A 19,819-nucleotide genomic window follows, 5' to 3' on the forward strand; every position below is an offset into this window, starting at 1 on the left:
CCCATGAATAACAGAATCTCAATCCTACACTCAGGCAAGACTCCAAATGGGAGTCGGTGTAGTCGTGTGTACAATCTGGCCACAATGGCTGTGGAGTTATTAGTTTTTACTTGTGGATTTTGAAGCCATTATATTTTCTTGCATGGGCTATATACAGTACTATAGGTCCTGTCCACATTAAGAAAATCTGAACCAGGGTAGTCACACTAATGCATATGCCTAATGTACACTGGTGCAAAGTGGAGTTTCCACTGAGTGGAGACAGTGCATATATCTTAGGGGAGTGGCACCATACTAACTATATTAACAAAGTTATACTGGTTCAAACTGCCTTAACATAGACAGGGCCGTGGTTTGGGAAACTAGGCCAAAAACAATGTTTCATGCAACCAGGAAGAGAGAAATAAGTCAGCAAAATACTTCTGTCAGCATAATGTTGTCAGACATTCTCTTGCACATTTTGGTAAAACACATATTTGCTTGTGTGAATGAAGACATACAAGTTGTGGTGTCTTCAAGTATGATGATCACAGTCAGCTCATCTCTCTGTCACTGACCCAGCTGATGCAGTCTAAGTCACCCAAACTGGGGCAGAGATCTCACACTCACTGTCTGGTAGAAACTGGGGCATGGATGAGGGTTAGCAGGCTGAGGTTCAAACCAGATAAGAATGAATTGATGCTAGTGGGTGGGGAAAGAAATCAGAAGATTTGGCATGAGCTGTATTTGCTTCACTTCTGGAAGATGTATCTCCACTATCAATTATGTAGGCATGCAAGCAATATGGGGTCTGGTTAGACTGCTAGCTGCTATGAGACCAAGAAGGAGTGACCAACATAGCTTATTTCCACTTATGTCTTGACCTGCAGGCTGCAAACATTTCTACAGCTAACCATGCAATATTAAAAGTACATGGAGCTGAACTTTAAAACAATTTGGAAACTTTAACATCCTCGGTATAATATATAAAACTGATTTTTCAAAATGATATCACATTCCATCACTTACTAACCTTTTTGCGAAGTTTTTGGATGCGATTAATCACTTCGCGAGCAACTCCTTCGTCAATCATTGACTGATCTGGGGTGACATCTAGGAGAACTAAAACCTGAAAGAATGTACAGCAGAAGCATTAGTAAAATTCACCAGTTATTGCATTAACATGCACCGTTACATTTTTATAATGCTGTTCACTTAAGGTTGGTTATGGTGAAGAGACAGACTTAAGGTGTGTTCATGTTCAACAGATCAGTTCCACATATGGATTCAAAGTCACAGCTTCTTTAGTGACAAAGATCAGCCTTTACCTGCTGTTATTCCTGCTACAAACGAAGTCAATACCGCTGGAGGAGAGTGAGCTATCCATTATACTATCCTGAGTACTGGTATTTCTATTGACATAGATGAGTGTCTGGTAATAACTAGGTTAAGATGACAGCGCTCATTTCTAGTTGTGTACTAAATATGATTTGAACCTAAGTATCCTGAAGTGAAAGGCTAGTGCAATCACTCACTGTGCTACAATTACTTCACTTAAATATTTAAATACTGACTTTCTAGGGAAACACTTTGCTTAAAGCAGAGAAATAATTATTACAATTAATACCTGAGCATCAGAATGTGCCTCATACTGGGCAGATCTGCCCATGACCTGATCGAAGGTGTACATGAGACGGAGATCCTCCTCATGTAATTCATGGCCTTCCACAACAATGGTACCTATATAATTAATAAGACAATTATTTACACTAGCTTATTACAAAACAAAGCCTTTCTCTCTTAGTCATGTCAGTGAGCATCCTACAGTTCACTCTTGAACTAAGTATACATTAATATAAAACTTCAAATATAAGAAATACATCATATTGTGAATTTCTTTCAACAGGAAGACAGTTTCCTCATCGTGTTAATATAGGTAACACTGATTATAAGCAACTAAATTGATAGAAATCCTGAGCTATGTTATTTGAAGTCCAGCACTGCTGGCCAACATTGCTAAGCAATACTCAGGAACACTAAAACTATTCCAAATGTAGACTTTCCAAAGTAAAGTCACTACAAGCAGCAGAATTTAAGCTCAAGCACCACCATTGGTGCAGACCATTTGGAATCAATAGATGTCTATTATTAAAGTCAAATAAAAGTTAAACAAACAAGACAGAGTAAAGATGTTTGGAAAAATCCTACCCACTGGAAACTATTAAACAAATATTTAAAAAAAAGTTTCAGCTAGATGTTTACTTCATATATGAATTTAAGAGTTATGGAACAATCCAGTTCTTATACTCCATACAAGAATCTATCAGTCTACTCTGTTCTACATAATACTTTTCACCATAGTACATAGAAGCAATTAAGCACATAAAGCCATTTGTTTCTACTGTAGACAAGTAGGTTCAAGGTATCAATTCGCAACTTCCTTTTATTCACTTAGAAATTTCACTAGTTTGCCTGGAATGTTAGCTGCGGGTTGGGCCTTAAAATCTCTTGCATTTTGATGTAACAATGTATTTGTGGTTTTGGGTTTTTTTCCCCTCAAAAAATGTGTTAAACTGATTATTATAAATGTAAACTAAAAGCAATAGCTTAAGCCTGAGAGGCCTGAAATCCTTTGGCTCTTCTTTCCAAGATCCACATCATGACCATCAACTGCTGATCAATGCATACAGTCCCACTATGCACCTGTCTTTTGGAATTCTTCCAGCTGCTCACTCTTCAGCTCCTTGATGGCAGTCATAACAGCTTTAAAGGCAGCTTTCAGACGTTTCCCGAGCACCATATGATCCGGTTCCGCTCTTAGACGGATTCCGTACTTATCTTTATCAGTAGACAATGTCACCTGACGTACGTTAAGTTCCTGTATAAATTTGCCAAAAGAATATAAACATATAAGCAAAACAACAACTACCACAAAAATAACACTATACTTGGAAAAATCGGGAAAAGGGATGCGAGGAGGATTATAGCATGCACGCAAAGAGTTTTCTATCTAGATGTCCTTATAAATAAAAGGATTAATCTGCTACACCGGTGTGACAATGTATAAATAAAACAATGACATGTAGATTATTGTTCAGGCACAGATCCCACTCCTATATTACAGCTGCAGTCCATTTGGCCTACTGGGTAAAGATATCACTACAATCTAAAGATTTGTGCAGCTCTAACCTCAAATCAGACTAGCCTTCTCTGATGCTTTTCTACTACGTGAAGAGATAGGACTGAGGGATCTTTGTGTTTCCAATAAATTATATTGCTAGTAATTGACTCAAAAGGATGCATAACGTATTCAGGATTGTGTCAAGATGTTGGCTGAAGCCAACAGACTACTACAAGTTTTAGTTCTTCAGTGGACCAAACATCAACTTGAGTATGAGTACCTCATTTTGCCTTTTTCCTTTTCTGGTTTTCCTACATCCTCATTGTACGTGATGCATTCTGAACAAGTTAAATTAATGGTCTGTGGTTCTGGAATTCTGCCAGTAAATTCTGATGATGCAGAACTACAGATGTTTTCCTCATAATTTAATTAAATTAAAAGTTGCCTCTGAACTTTTACCCTTTTTACGTATTTTGGCCCGAAGTGATGCAGATTTTCAAGAACCATTGTAGACTTTTGTACTCTACATTCAACTCTATTGAAAACCAGAGATCACTACATGCACCACTTGTAATTTCTAAAGGTTTGAGGTATTTCCTTCTGAAGAGGAAAGCACTGTATCTAGATTTAGACTACACTAAAAAAGTGCTCTGAGTCTTATAGAAAGCCTGTGGTTATTCTGTCTACTTTGTAAAATTAAAGAAGAATGTCACACTCAAGACACACAATTTCGTATCTAAAATTGGAGCTTAAGGCAGAATCTTCCTCAATCTTCTTTCATTTTTTGTTGGTGACAGTGCTTTACAACTTCTGCCCCCAGCATACCATATACTAACTCTTTTTCTGACATTGCTGGTTGTAAAATTCTGTTCACTTACCAAGACCGCCTGTATTTGAGTTTGTTGAATAATCTACACGTTTTGCTTTTAGTACCTGATAGGTTAGCAGAGTTCACACGAGTTGCGACAGAATTACCTAATGCATTTAATAAGCAATCTATTTTGTGTAAGTTGTGGAAGCTAGAAAAATACCACCCATGTCAGTATGAAAGGACCGACAGCTGAAATAGCTAGATTGGGGTTATGAGGGCTAAATATTCTCTCTACCCCACAGACTCATCTCTAAGAAAGTCCTGTTGAAGAGAACAGCTCAGAAGAATACCCATTTAACACACTGTCCCATTTAACAAACTTGTTTAGGAAAGAAAATTGAATTGGAATTAAATGTTTCAGAGGTAATTAAGTTTTAACTCTGTGCTGTTAGACACAAACCCATATGGAAAGTGACAAATGACAGACATAACAAATAAGACACAGCTCAAGTTTATCGAACATCTCTGCCGGAGTTTTAACAAGGTAAATCCCAAAACTAGCCATACTAGCCAATCAATGTTCAAGAATAATCAGATTAAAAACTAGTTTTTTGCATATAGTGTTAGTGATAATACTAGTATTATTATTTAAGCAGAGTTGCCTGTGCAATCAAGTAGCAGGATAGCATAGGTTTAATTGCGTATTAGTCTCAACATATTGTTTTGATTAGGAAAAAACAGTTTGTTTATTTGACTTTGCAACTAGGACATCCTTAATTTTCTCAATATAAAATTAAGGCATTATACTGTGTGCATGAAGGTGTAATTATATTTTTACAATTATACACAAAGATATCTATACACTGTGTAATGTTAGAATGTGTATCTGTACTACAATTATTTTAAATACTTGCATCTCAATACTTTAACAACCTACAGTACACAAAGTAAAGCCAAAGTAAAAGCTCTAGTTTTCAAAAATGTGTTAAAGTAAATTTAAGTAACTTACATCAAAATAAATAAATAAATATTAAATTATCTAAAATACTTAATTTACCAGGAAAAAGTATAACATGAATGCCATTAATGCACTCTAATCTGGCTCCATCCTTTATTAGAGATATTAGGAGAACAATATGTATTTTAAGTCATTTTATTTACATTATCTTGTTCTGAATGCTTAGTCTCTGCATTTCTCTCCAAAATCCAATAGTGAACATGGCATAGGTCCTTTCACCCTAAATTAATCATGGCCTTCATTTATATTTTTTATCAATGCAATAATTAATAATAATTTCAAGAATGTATTTGTTTAATAAACTGACTAAAAATAATGTAATATAATTCTTGTCCTCCCTTAATGTTTATTCCTTCACAACATTTAAAAAGTTAGATTCTCTCCTGAAAAGCCAATTTTTAAAAATGGCACTTGCTGTGTGAAAACCTTTATTTTTCACGGTTGGGGCAGAATCTGCAGTTTTCATTCACCAAAAAAATTTCATGAAATGAAATCAAATGGTTCTTGAAGTGAAGCATCCATCTGTCTGAAAGAAGAGATTTCAGCAGCATGATCTGACACAGAAGAAAATGGCTATGGACTTTGCGGACATCTTTATTGGATAGTATCCATCCACAATGGACTTGATTTTCAGTCTTGCCTTTTAAATTTATGGATTCATGGCTGTGTGCTGTCATTTCAGGTGGTAGCTCTACGGACATCTTACAATAACAGAATTACAGCTAGAGCTAGCAGAACATGAACATATTTTTTGAAAAGGTGGATGTCTACTGCTGGAGTATTTATAAAGCATTTTACTTCTTCCTCCATGTAGCAAAAACTGTAAACGCTCCTATAGAAACGGAGTGTGTTTTTTTTATTCTGATAAATATTTATGTAATTTTTGTTTTGTTAAGCATATTTAATCTGATAAATCCTGCATTAGGGATTAACCAATAGGATTTCCTCACATAATACAACTGATGCCCTATCTAACATCAATTAGATTACCTCTGTGACAAACTTGCGCACAACTCCAAGGCCTGATGAAATTCATCCTAGGCTATTTAAGGAACTAGCTGAAGCAATCTCAGAACTGTTAGCAATTATCTTTGAGAACTCGAGGAGGACATAAGAATGGCCAGACTGGGTCAGACCAAAGGTCCATCTATCCCAGTATCCTGCCATCTGACAGTGGCCAATGCCAGGTGCTTCAGAGGGAATTAACAGAATAGGCAATCAAGTGATCCATCCCTTCGTCCATTCCCAGCTAGAAAGAAAAAAAAATATGCACAACTACAAAACGGGAAATAACTGGCAAGGTGGTGGTAGTGTTGAAAAGGATCTGGGGGTTATAGAAGATCATAAATTGAATGTGAGTGAATAATGTGATAAGCTGCAACAAAGGTGAATGTCGTTCTAGGATCTACTAGCAGGAACACTGTATGTAAGACAGAGGGTAGTAATCATCCCATTCTACTTGGTGATAGTGGGGCCTCAGCTGCAATAGTGTGTCCAATTCTGGGCACCACTTCAAGAAACATGTGGATAAACTGGAGAGTCCAGAGGACAGCAACAAAAATGACAGAAGTTATAGAAAACCTGAATTATGAGGAAAAGTTAAAAAATTGGACAAGTTTAGTCCAGAGAAAAGAAGACTGAGTGGGGACCTAATAACAGACTTCAAATATGTTAAGAGTCATTATAAAGAAGACAGTGATAAATTGTTCTCCTTGTCGATTGGAGGTAGAACAAACAGTAATGGGCTTAATCTTCAGGAAGGGAGATTTAGATTAAAAATCAGGAAAATCTTTCTAACTGTAAGGGTAGTTAAATTCTGAAATAGGCTTCCAAGGGAGTTTGTGGAATCCCCATCATTGAGGTTTTTAAGAACAGGTTGGACAAACACCTGTCAGGGATGGTCTAGATTTACTCGGTTCTACCCCAGGGCAAGAGGCTGGATTTGAGGACTTTGAAATCCCTTCCAGACCTACACTTCTATGATACTTGTAGTAAGTTGTGTACTGATTAAATGTGGACTGAATTCTCCCAATAACTAAAGTAAGATGAGTATTCAGCATATTACATTGGAAGAAAAAAAATTAAGACCATAATATCCAAATCAGTTTTAGCTAGTCAACTCCTTTGCCAATCTAATGCTTCATCATGCACTACGCTGTGGCATCACAATTAATATGGAACCATGGGAGATCCTGGATATGGCCCATATTGAATAGATTATATTCCATTTTAATACGTAGGGTGAAGAGTTGCACATTTCTTTTTTGCAGTATAAAGCTATTAAAAAGTTTGATACATAGAACCCAACATTCCTGCTCATACACTATGTTGAGTTATCTGATGGATTTCAAAACTGTGTAAAACCTTGTTAGGACACTGATTTGTCACTGAAAGGGGTTTGCAACAGGTCCCTCAAACCAGTGCTGGAAATGGCTTAATTGCTAGTGCTGACAAGACAAACCCATTTTTGGCACTGTTACTAAAAGCTTTCTTAAGATTTGTTTCTCTTGTGAGCTTGATCTTGGTCCTTTGTGCACTAGCACTTAAACCATTTTTGGCAAGGGATCGATTTCCTAGTCTAGACAGCACTACCATTAGTCTTAAGTTTCATTTGCTTAAAATAATTGCTTAATTTTCATAATAAAGAATCAAAGAATGCAGTTCACAAAACAAGTCAATTTAAAATAGAGCTCTCGGAAGAAAGTTGTTCTGATAAATGAGGCTTTACAAAAATTGACATCTCCTGCACTTCTCAATTTCTTTTGTCAGGAGTTGTACTAAAAGCTTACACTCTAAATGACATCACAGAGGTAAATCACAAGAGAAATTCCACTTTATAAAAGTTACCAAAAATCATATCTGGCATTAATGCTAAAGAACAAAAAATAAAAGTCAAATACTCTGATTACATTATCAAGTTTGATGAACAAAGCTAAGAAGTATAATAAAAATGGAGCAAATTGGCTGAGTTCATGGATATCTCTAGGTCTGTGCTCTCCTTTCCAGTAACTAACTTGAAAACTTTCTGTAAGTAGCAAAAACAGATATTGGGTTTTGGTATCAACCTGAAAGACTAAGATTTACACAGCACAACTCTAACCCAGGGGCAAATTAACACACCCTAAAAAGTGTCTTATTGAGTGTGCTGCCTGATGTCTATAAGAAAACAGATGTCCCTTATTTTTGTCACAGGTTCAGAACTTTAATTATTCCTCCTTAACACTATTTATTATAAACGTCCCTATGTTTAATTTGAGAGGTCAACCAAGCCTTACCTTTACACAACTGTCTGTGATCCCAAAAACCAATGCAAGTTAATACTATATTATACAAATGTAAATAAACCAATACTTTTAGTGCTTTACAACAACCCTCAGAAATCCCTTGTGTCTTGAATATTACTCCTAGGTTTACAGATGAAGAAAGGTAGATGAGGCAGAGAGGCTAAATGACCTGCTGAAGACAAGAGGGTCAGTGCTAACAAAATCAGCATTAGAACTCAGGAGTTGCTGGTTCCCAGCTCAATGCTCATACCATTGGACCACACAATCTCCAACTGCCAAGAATTGGAGAGAAGATATTATCAAAGATGGGGTGGCTATTCAACACATACTACCTCTCCAAGAGCCAGAATGGGAGGCTGTCTTTGTATGGCCATGAAGGACATAGAAGATTCCTAGTTAAGATACTTTATCAGTCCTCTGGAGTCTAGTTTGGTATCAGTCAGTGCCTGACGGAGCTAGAAAAAGTGAAACACTCCCAGTACACCTAACCAGACTGTGCAATGTTACGTGGAAGAATTTATATTTTCACATTTGAAGAGACCAGTCAAAATTGGCCTAGAGTATACCAAACCAAGCACTGGTAGAAGTGTTTCTATAATTTTATTTTCTATTTTATCACTAAACAAAATTCTAATGAGAGCACTTTTTATAAACAAACTTCTATTGCAGTGCTTGTAGCCCAAACTTGGCAGAATTCTGCTAGTGGATATGAACCTGAAAGTGAAATTGATTAGTCCATTTATATTGCCTTATCTAAGAGAAACAAGTATTAAAACAGAAAAGAAAAATTAAATTAATTTTTAAAATCTTCTCTCATCTTGAACTATCTCCCTTGTTATCTGGTAAAAACAAAAGGATTTTTTCAAGTACATTTTAACCTGTGTTTCTTTAGTGAATATTATCAAGATGATGCACAACATGAAGTTATATTACAACAAAACAATCAAGTTCATGCAAAAGGAGACTGGATGAAGGAAAAGACAGTTACTCACCTTTGTAACTGTTGTTCTTCGAGATGCGTTGCTCATATCCATTCCAATTAGGTGTGCGCGTGCCGCGTGCACATTCATCAGAAGATTTTTACCCTAGCAACACTTGGTGGGTCGGCTGGGTCACCCCCTAGAGTAGTGCCGGATATATACCCCTGCTGACCCGACGGCCCTTCAGTTCCTTCTTGCCAGCTACTCCGACAGAGGGGAAGGAGGGCGGGTTTGGAATAGATATGAGCAACACATCTCGAAGAACAACAGTTACAAAGGTGAGTAACTGTCCTTTCTTCGAGTGCTTGCTCATATCGATTCCAATTAGGTGACTCCCAAGCCTTACCTAGACGATGGGGTTGGAGTGAGATGTCGCAGAATGTAGAACTGCTGATCCAAATGCCACGTCATCTCTGGACTATTGAACCAATGCGTAATGTGACGCAAAGGTGTGGACAGAGGACCAGGTAGCTGCATGACATATCTCCTGGATGGGTACATGAGCCAGGAAAGCAGCAGATGAAGCCTGAGCCCTGGTAGAATGAGCAGTAAGGTGGCTCATTGGAACATGAGCCAAGTCATAGCAGGTGCGGATGCACGATGTCACCCAAGACGAAATCCGCTGGGAGGAGACAGGTAGGCCCTTCATTCGGTCTGCGACAGCGACGAAGAGTTGGAGTGTTTTACGGAAGGGCTTTGTTCGCTCGATATAAAATGCGAGCGCCCTACGGACGTCTAGGGAGTGCAGATGCTGCTCCCGGCGTGATGAGTGTGGCTTCAGGAAGAAGACCGGAAGGAAGATATCTTGGTTGATATGAAAGGCCGATACCACTTCAGGGAGGAAGGCCGAATGTGGTCGCAGCTGTACCTTGTCCTTATGAAACACTGTATATGGGAGGTCCACCTTGAGAGCCCAAAGCTCTGAAACTCGTCTTGCCGATGTAATGGCTACGAGGAAGGCTGTCTTCCCGGACAGGTACAGCAGCAAGCAGGTTGCTAGCGGCTCGAAGGGAGCAGTCATAAGTTTGGCTAGAACTAGGTTGAGGTCCCAAGTTTGGGCGGGGCGGCGTACTTGTGGGTATAATCGCTCCAAGCCCTTGAGGAACCTCTAAACCATGGAGTGAGAGAACACCGAGCGGCCGCTCTCTCCTAGGTGGAAGGTAGAGATGGCCGCCAACTGCACTTTTAGTGAAGATACTGCTAGGCCATGCTGTTTGAGAGACCAGAGGTAGTCCAAGATGGTAGGGACTGGTACCTCGGTGGGAACAACATTACATTGGTTGCACCAGCAGGAGAAGCGCTTCCACTTGGCCAGATATGTTAACCTAGTGGAAGACTTCCTACTACCCAGGAGCACTTGTTGCACCGAGGTAGGGCAACGTAACTCGGACTGGCTTAACCAAGCAGTAACCATGCTGTGAGGTGAAGAGACTGCAGGTCTGGGTGGTAAAGTCTGCCGTGGTCCTGAGTTATGAGGTCCGAGCAAAGAGGTAGGGATTGGATTTACTATCGACAGCTCGAGCAACATGGTGTACCAGTGTTGCTTCAGCCAGGCTGGAGCGATCATGATCAGGTGGGCTCTGTCTCTGCTGAGCTTGAGCAGGACCTTGTGAACCAGCGGGAACGGTGGGAAGGCGTAAAGCAGATGACTCGTCCACTGTATCAGAAATGTGTCTGAGATCGAGCCCTGGGAGAGACCTTGGAAGGAGCAGAACGTCTGGCATTTCCTGTTCTCGCGGGAGGCGCACTGGTCTATGTGGGGAAAGCCCCACTTCCAGAAAACAGAATGGATAACATTCAGACGAATCGACCACTCGTGAGACAGGAAGGATCTGCTGAGTTGATCCGCCAGAGTGTTCCGAACCCCTTGGAGAAAAGATGCTACCAGGTCTATCGAGTGGGCTATGCAGAAGTCCCAGAGCTGAATAGCTCCCTGAGAAAGGGGGGAGGAACATGCTCCTCCTTGCTTGTTTATGTAAAACATGGCCGTTGTGTTGTCTGTGAACACAGACACAACGGCCTTGTAAATGCCTTTGAAATGCCTGGCACGCAAGGCGGACTGCTCTCAGCTCCCGCACATTGACGTGCAAGGGCAGTTCCTGAGCTGACCAAAGGCCTTGAGTGTGGAGATGTTCGAGGTGGGCACCCCAGCTGAGAGATGAAGCGTCTGTTGTCAGGGTCATTGAAGATTGAGGCTCGGGGGGATCGTAAGGATTGTGTCTATACTGTCTCTGCCCGGGTGGTATACCGAGAAGAGCCAAGTTTGAAGGGAACAGAGACGTAGTCTGGAGTGTTTGGTCACAAACGTGCAGGCAGCCATGTGACCCAGGAGGCCGAGACAAGTGCAAGCCGAAGTTGTCGGGAATTTTTGTAGGCCTTGTATAATTGATGCCATTGCTTGAAACCAAGGCTGTGGTAACCAGGTCCTAGCGAGACTGGAGTCCAGAATGGTCCCAGTGAAGTCTATTCTTTATGTGGGAATCAGAGTGGATTTCTCTATGTTGATCATCAGGCCTAGTCGTTTGAATAGGACCTTGACCATGCCCACATGACGGGTGACTTGGGTCTCGGAGGCCCCTCGAATGAGCCAATCGTCGAGATACAGGAAGATGTGTATCCAACAACGACGGAGGGAGGCGGCGACTACAGCCAGGCATTTTGTGAATACTCGTGGGGCTGTAGAGAGGCCAAACAGAAGGACTGTAAACTGGAAATGTTGACGGTTGACCACAAACCGGAGGTACTGTCTGTGCGGAGGGTAAATGGCAATGTGAAAATACGCATCCTTCATATCGAGGGCGGCATACCAGTCTCCCAGATCCAAGGATGGGATGATGGTCCCCAGGGATACCATGCGGAACTTCAATTTTATCATGAACTTGTTGACTCCTCGCAGGTCTAGGATAGGTCTGAGACCTCCCTTCGCCTTGAGGATTAGGAAATAGCGAGAATAGAACCCTTTGCCCTCGAGTACTTCGCTACCTCCTCTATAGCTTCCATGGTAAAGAGGGTCGGTACCTCTTGCAAGAGGAATTGCTTGTGAGAGGGGTCCCTGAAGACGGACGAGGATGGGGAGTGCGGGTAGGGGGACGAAATAAACTGGAGGTGTTATCCGAATTCTACCGTGCGTAGGACCCAACGATCCGAAGTTAGTTGGGTCCACGCAGGGAGAAAAAGGAGAGGTGGTTGTAAAAGGATCCTGGGAAACAACTGGTAAGCTGTCCTTGGGCGTGCCTTCAAAAAAGGTTGGTTTGGGTCCCGGGGGTGGTTTGGAGGGACCCTGATTCTGACCCCCTTGGGGTCCAGACTGCCGTCTGCAATTGCCTCGGCCGCACCTTCTGCCGAAGTTCTGTTGTGGCCAAGGCCGGGGGGGGGGGGGGTAAGGGCGGTGAGGCTGGGGGCAGAAGGATCTGTGCTGAGTCAGAGGTGTGTGCATCTTGAGTGAGCGCATGATCACCCTATTGTCCTTTAGGCTTTGCAGCCTAGGGTCAGTCTTTTCAGAAAATAGGCCTTGGCCATCGAAGGGCAAGTCCTGAATGGTGTGTTGTAATTCAGGTGGAAGGCCTGACACCTGAAGCCATGATATTCGCCTCATGGCGATTCCTGAAGCCAGAGTCCTGGCTGCGGAGTGGGCTGCATCCAGTGAGGCCTTGAGAGAAGTTCTCGCCACCTTCTTCCTTTCCTTTCCTCCAAAAAGGCAGCAAACTCTTGGTGGGAGTCTTGGGGAACTAACTCCGTGAATTTTCCAACCGCTGCCCAGGTGTTAGAGTTGTACCGGCTAAGCATGGCTTGCTGGTTTGCCACCCTGAGTTGGAGGCCCCCAGCAGAATATACTTTGCGGCCCAATAAGTCCATGCCCCTAGCCTCCTTTGATTTTGGATCAGGAGCTTGCTGGCCATGGCGCTCCCTTTCGTTGACTGATTGCACGACAAGGGAGCAGGGTGCACGTACAGGTACTCGTAGCCCTTAGAGGACACCATGTACTTCTGCTAAACTCCCCTGGCCATGGGTGGAAAAGAGGCTGGAGACTGCCAGAGGGTATCGGCATTTGCCTGGATCATATGAATGAATGGCAAGGCCACTGTTGTGGGGGTGTCAGCTGACAAAATATCCACCACAGGGTCCTCTATCTCTGGGACCTCCTCCACCTGAAGATTCATATTCAGGGCTACGCGTCTCAGGAGCTCCTGATGTGCCCTCAGGTCAACTGGAGGAGAGCCCGAGGAGGATGTTCCCGCCACCGCTTCATCTGGAGAGGAGGAAGAGGAAAGGCCAGGGACAAGAGGGTCCTGTGTAGGCTCCTGTTCTTGGGCAACGTCAGGCTCAGGTACGACCTGAGAGTTTGTTGACTGAATGGGAGCTTCCTCCCTACCCGCAGGAGGGGGGCGGCTGACTGTCGCTTCCAGCACCCGGTGATCCATTGGTGCGGAGCATGATGGCACTGGAGGCACACCTTGGGCTTGGTGATATGCCCAAGGTGTCCAGAATGACCACTGATGAGGTCCTTGTTCTTGGGCCTGGGTCTCCTGGAAGACTCGGCTGGGCACATCTGAGTCATGGTCCTGTGCGTAGGAAGCACTGTCCACGTGAGATGACACAGATGTGTGTCGAGACGGCCATGGAGGAGCTGAAAAGCCCTGGGAAAGGTCTCCATCTCTAAACGATCTCTCTCTGTGTGGCACCGGAGAGCGGTACCGGGCGCCATACCGGTACCGGGAACAAGACCGGGACCTGTGAACAAAGCGGTGCTGGGAGATCAACCGGGATCTCAAAGCACAATGTCTGGAGCTGCTGCGAGAGGCGCGGTGCCGGGAACGGTGCCAGGAGCTGGATCAGTGCCGAGAGTACCGGGCTGGCGAACGGGACTCCGACCGGTGCCACGAGAGTGACCGGTACCGAGATGGAGAGCAGTGCCGGGGCCAGGATCGGCGACGGGACCGAAAGTGCCGGTGGGACTGCAATCGTGATCAATGCCTCTTGGCGGTGCCGACAGAGGATGGTCTCAGCAGGGCAGGCTTGCCAATCGATTGTATAACCCGCACCGGCAGTGCCAGGGGTTGAGGCAGCGCAGACTCTGTCAGCGCAATCAACTCCCTCGCCGTAGAAAAGGTCTCCGGCGTGGAGGGAATAGTGAGCTCAACCACAGTGTGCGCCAGGAAGCTTTCAGGCACCGGACTTGACGGCCTTTGTGGGACCGGAATCGACTGTGCCGAAGCTGGCGGTGCCGCAGCAGGTGTCGGTGCCGGGCAGTCCGACTTAGGCGGGGGCTCTGACTGTGGTGCAGGTGGCGCAGAAGCAGCAGGAGTCACATGTTTCTTAACCTGCGGGGAGAGGGTACGGTGCCAAGCAGACATCTGTGCTGGCAATGGCCGGTGCCGAGGGGCCTTAGCGGTACCGGTGCGATCCGGTGCCGAAGAAGTGCTTCTCCCTAATGCGGACTGTCCGGCACTTGGTGCCAATGGTGGAGGAGTAAGAGCTGCCTCCATCAGGAGCTGTTTGAGACAAAAGTAACACTCTTTCTTCGTCCTCGGCTTAAAGGCCTTACAGATCCGTCACTTATCCAAGAGATGGGATTCCCCGAGGCACTTAAGACAGGAGTCGTGGGGATCTCCCATTGGCATCGCCTTGTGGCAGGCCAAGCACGGTCTGAAGCCTGGTGAATCGGGCATGGGCCCTGGTATCGGGTGCAGAGAAGGGGCTAATCCCCAAACCTCTCTCAACTATAAACACTAACTATATTATAGAACGAATAAAACTAACTACAACTATAGAAATTATAACTATATACACAAGAAATAGTAAGAGAACTACGAGTAGCTAGGGAAGTGGAGATCAGCTAAACCGTGCTCCATTGTTCCAACGACCGACATGGGCGGTAAGAAGGAACTGAAGGGCCGTTGGGTCGGTAGGGGGTATATATCCGGCGCCATGGCGGTGCCACTCTAGGGGGCAACCCAGCTGACCCACCAAGTGTTGCTAGGGTAAAAATCTTCCGAAGAACATGCATGCAGCGCGCGCACATCTAATTGGAATCGATATGAGCAAGCACTCGAAGAAGAAAAGACAGTTACTCACCTTTGTAACTGTTGTTCTTCGAGATGTGTTGCTCATATCCATTCCAGTTAGGTGTGCGCGCCGCGCGTGCACGTCTGCCGGAAACTTTTTACCCTAGCAACTCCAGTGGGCCGGCAGGTCGCCCCCTAGAGTGGCGCCACCATGACACCAGATATATACCCCTGCCGGCCCGCCCGCTCCTCAGTGCCTTCTTGCCGGCTACTCCGACATTGGGGAAGGAGGGCGGGTGTGGAATGGATATGAGCAACACATCTCGAAGAACAACAGTTACAAAGGTGAGTAACCGTCTTTTCTTCTTCGAGTGCTTGCTCATATCCATTCCAGTTAGGTGATTCCCAAGCCTTACCTAGGCAGTGGGGTCGGAGTGAGAGGTCGCGGCCTGGAGCACTGCAGATCCAAAAGCAGCATCATCTCTGGACTGCTGGACCAGGGCATAATGCAAAGCAAATGTATGAACAGATGACCAGGTCGCTGCCCTACAGATTTCTTGAATGGGCACTCGGGCGAGGAAGGCCAGCGAGGATGCCTGTGCTCTGGTAGAGTGAGCAGTCACACGGCCCGATGGAAGTTGGGCCAAGTCGTAGCAGGTCCTGATGCAGGACGTAACCCATGACGATAACCTCCGAGAGGAGATCGGCAGCCCCTTGACCCTGTCCGCTACTGCCACGAATAACTGAGGGGACCTGCGGAAGGGTTTTGTCCTGTCCATGTAAAAGGCTAGCGCCCGTCGGACATCTAGCGAGTGGAGCTGCTGCTCCCTGCGGGATGAATGGGGCTTAGGGAAGAAAACTGGGAGGAAAATCTCTTGGTTGACATGGAAAGCTGAGACCACCTTAGGAAGGAAAGCAGGGTGCGGCCTCAGCTGTACCTTATCCTTGTGGAAGACCGTATACGGCGGGTCCACCGTGAGGGCCCTCAGCTCTGACACCCTTCTAGCTGAGGTAATGGCCACAAGGAAGGCGGTTTTCCATGAGAGGTAAAGCAGGGAGCAGGTAGCTAATGGCTCGAAAGGAGGGCCCATGAGCCGGGACAGGACCAGGTTGAGGTCCCATGAGGGGGCCGGAGGGCGAATTTGGTGATAGAGCCTCTCCAGCCCCTTCAGGAATCTCGCCACCATGGGGTGAGAGAAAACAGAACAGCCGTCCACGCCAGGATGAAAAGCGGAGATGGCAGCGAAGTGAACTCGTAGGGACGACAATGACAGCCCCTGGGTCTTAAGGGACCAGACGTAGTCCAGAAGAGTGGTGACGGGAACCTCCATAGGACGAAGAGCTTTCTCTGCACACCAGCAGGAGAAGCGCTTCCACTTGGCTGTATAAGTCGCTCTGGTGGAAGGCTTTCTGCTGCCCAAGAGAACCTCGCGAACCGGGGTGGAGCACCGCAACTCAGAGTCAGTCAATCATGGAGGAGCCACGCCATGAGGTGGAGCGACGGAAGGTCCGGGTGACGGAGCCTGCCGTGGTCCTGCGTGATGAGATCCCGATGAAGAGGTAGGGTAACAGGGTTGGTCACTAAGAGGTCCAACAACACGGGGTACCAGTGCTGTCTGGCCCATGCCGGAATCAATTGGGCTTTGTCCCTGCGCACCTTGATTAGAACTCTGTGAATCAGGGGAATGGGCGGGAAAGCATAATGGAGGTGTGTTGTCCAAGGAATCAGGAATGCATCCGCGAGAGACCCGGGCTCCCGACCCTGGAAGGAGCAGAATGTTCGACACTTCCTGTTCACCCGGGATGCGAAGAGGTCTATCAGGGGACGACCCCACCTCTGGAAGAGTGAGAGGGCGACGTCCGGACGGAATGACCACTCGTGTGAGAGGAAGGATCTGCTCAGCCAATCCGCGAGGGTATTCCGCACTCCGGGAAGGTAGGAGGCGGACAGGTGAATAGAATGGGCTATGCAGAACTCCCAGAGACGTATCGCCTCCAGACAGAGGGGAGAGGACCTGGTGCCGCCCTGCTTGTTGATGTAGAACATGGTCGTCGTGTTGTCGGTGAATATCGCAACACAATGACCGTGGAGGAGATGGACAAATGCTTGACAAGCAAGGCGGACCGCTCTCAACTCCTGTACGTTGATGTGGAGGTTGATCTCTTGCGGGGTCCACAAGCCCTGAGTTCTCTGAGTGCCGCAGTGAGCTCCCCAGCCCAGGTCGGAAGCGTCCGTGGTTAGGGATGCGGAAGGCTGGGGCGGATGGAACGGGAGCCCCGCACGTACTACAGATCGGTCCAGCCACCAGTGTAGAGAGTCCAGTACCGCCTGAGGGACGGTGACGACTGTATCCAATGACCGTCTGGTCGGTCGATATTGGGTAATCAGCCATGTTTGAAGAGGTCTCATGCGGAGACGGGCGTGCGCTGTTACAAACGTGCAGGCCGCCATGTGGCCTAATAGGGCCAGACACGTTCGGATTGAGGTCAGCGGGGCCGCTCGCAACCGGAGAATGATGTCTGACAATGACCGGAACCTGGGCAGGGGTAACAAGGCCCTGGCGAGGGCAGAGTCTAGAACAGCTCCGATAAACTCTATCCGCTGCGTGGGGAGTAGAGTGGACTTGTCGGCATTGATTACGAGGCCCAAGGCAGCAAAGAGGGTGCTGATCCTGGTGACATGATCTCTGACCTGTTGCTCCGACGTACCCCGGATCAGCCAGTCGTCCAGGTAGGGGAAGACGTGGATATGGCAGCGTCTGAGGTGAGCGACGACTACTGCCATACATTTTGTAAATACTCGTGGGGACGTAGAGAGGCCAAATGGGAGGACCGCAAATTGATAGTGCTGGCGGTCGGCCACAAAGCGGAGGAAATGCCTGTGATGGGGGGTGATAGCAATGTGAAAATAGGCGTCCTGCATATCGAGGGCGGCGTACCAGTCTCCGGGATCCAGGGACGGGATGATAGTTCCAAGGGACACCATGCGGAACTTCAACTTCACGATGTACTTGTTGAGTTCCCGCAGGTCGAGGATGGGCCTGAGACCGCCCTTGGATTTGGGGATCAGGAAATAGCGGGAGTAAAACCCCTTGCCCTCCTCGTTCTCTGGAACCACCTCTATGGCTCCTTTGGCCAGGAGCGTGTGCACTTCCTGACGGAGGAATTGCTCGTGAGAGGGGTCCCTGAAGAGGGACGGGGAAGGAGGGTGGGAGGGCAGGGGTGAGGAAAACTGCAGGCGATAACCGTCCTGTATCGTGCGTAGGACCCAGCGGTCCGATGTTATTTGGGACCACGCCGGGAGGAAAAAGGAAAGGCGGTTGGAAAACTGCGGGAAAGGATCCGTAGGGGAAACTGGTACTGCGCCCTTGGGCGCACCTTCAAAATGAAGGCTTAGGCCCTGGGGGGGCCTTAGCGGAGCCCTGGTTTTGTCCCGCCTGACCTCCCGACTGCCTGCGGCGGTTGTTCCTGCCCCGGCGTCGTGAGGGGTCCTGTCTCGGGCGGAACGGGGGGTATGGACGCCGCTGCTGCTGCTGGTTTTGTTGTCTGAAGGACCTGCGCTGGGTCGCAGGAGTATGCATTCCGAGCGACTTTATGATGACCCTATTATGTTTTAGGTCCTTCAGCCTAGAGTCAGTCTTGTCCGAGAACAGACCCTGGCCTTCGAAGGGGAGGTCCTGGATCGTGTGCTGGAGCTCCGGCGGAAGGCCGGAGACCTGCAGCCATGAGAGGCGCCGCATGGTGAGCCCGGAAGCCAGGGTTCGCGCGGCCGAGTCAGCGGCATCAAGGGAGGCCTGGAGTGATGTTCTCGCCACCTTCTTGCCCTCGTCCAGGATGGTGGAAAACTCCTGGCGTGCGTCCTGTGGCAAGAGTTTGGCAAACTTCTCCGTCGCTACCCAGGTGTTAAAGGAGTAGCGGCTAAGGAGGGCCTGCTGGTTGGATACGCAGAGCTGTAGAGCCCCTGCCGAGTAGACCTTGCGGCCCAAAAGGTCCATGCGCCTGGCCTCCTTTGACTTAGGCGCCGGGGCCTCCTGTCCGTGGCGCTCCCTGTCGTTCACCGACTGGACCACCAATGAGCAGGGAGTCGGGTGAACGTACAAATATTCATACCCTTTAGATGGGGCCATGTATTTCCGCTCCACCCCCCGAGCGGTCGGGGGAATGGAGGCCGGTGACTGCCAGATAGTATTGGCATTATTTTGTATAGTCTTTATAAAAGGCAAGGCAACCCTGGTTGGCGCATCGGCTGCCAGGATGCTCACCACTGGGTCCTCCACTTCCTCTACCTCCTCCGCCTGTAGGTTTAGATTTTGAGCCACTCGGCAGAGGAGATCCTGGTGTGCCCTTAAATCCAATGGCGGGGGGCTGGAGGAAGAGGTACCGGCCACCGCCTCATCCGGGGATGAAGATGAGGAGATTCCGGGCAACAGAGTATCCACGGGGGGTTGTGAAAGGGGCTGCACCTCGGTATCCTGAGGGAGCTCCGGGTCCCGGGAAGTGTCCTCCGTTTGCGGAGAGAGGGGTGGTCTGGACACCGTAGCCTCCGGTGGTCTACGCTCCGCCAATGGACGGGGGGTGATGTGATGAGGACCTTGTGTCTGGGCATATGCCCACGGGGTCC

At 46.7% G+C, this 19,819-nt stretch overlaps 1 protein-coding gene across 4 annotated transcripts in view; it reads right to left on the reverse strand.

Annotated features, from left to right (window-relative positions):
* Nucleotides 1-19,819, reverse strand: part of IARS1 (isoleucyl-tRNA synthetase 1) — a 219,067-nt gene that overhangs the window by 35,146 nt on the left and 164,102 nt on the right. For all 4 annotated transcript variants that reach the window (XM_050957730.1, XM_050957732.1, XM_050957731.1 and 1 more), the window contains 3 exons: nucleotides 2,683-2,857; nucleotides 1,607-1,719; nucleotides 1,013-1,108 (listed from right to left, as the gene is read on the reverse strand). In XM_050957730.1, the coding sequence (XP_050813687.1) occupies nucleotides 1,013-1,108; nucleotides 1,607-1,719; nucleotides 2,683-2,857 (384 nt within the window). The remainder of the gene's footprint in view (nucleotides 1-1,012; nucleotides 1,109-1,606; nucleotides 1,720-2,682; nucleotides 2,858-19,819) is intronic.

Source organism: Gopherus flavomarginatus, chromosome 6, assembly GCF_025201925.1.
Source record: "Gopherus flavomarginatus isolate rGopFla2 chromosome 6, rGopFla2.mat.asm, whole genome shotgun sequence".
NCBI classification, from domain to species: Eukaryota; Metazoa; Chordata; order Testudines; family Testudinidae; genus Gopherus; species Gopherus flavomarginatus.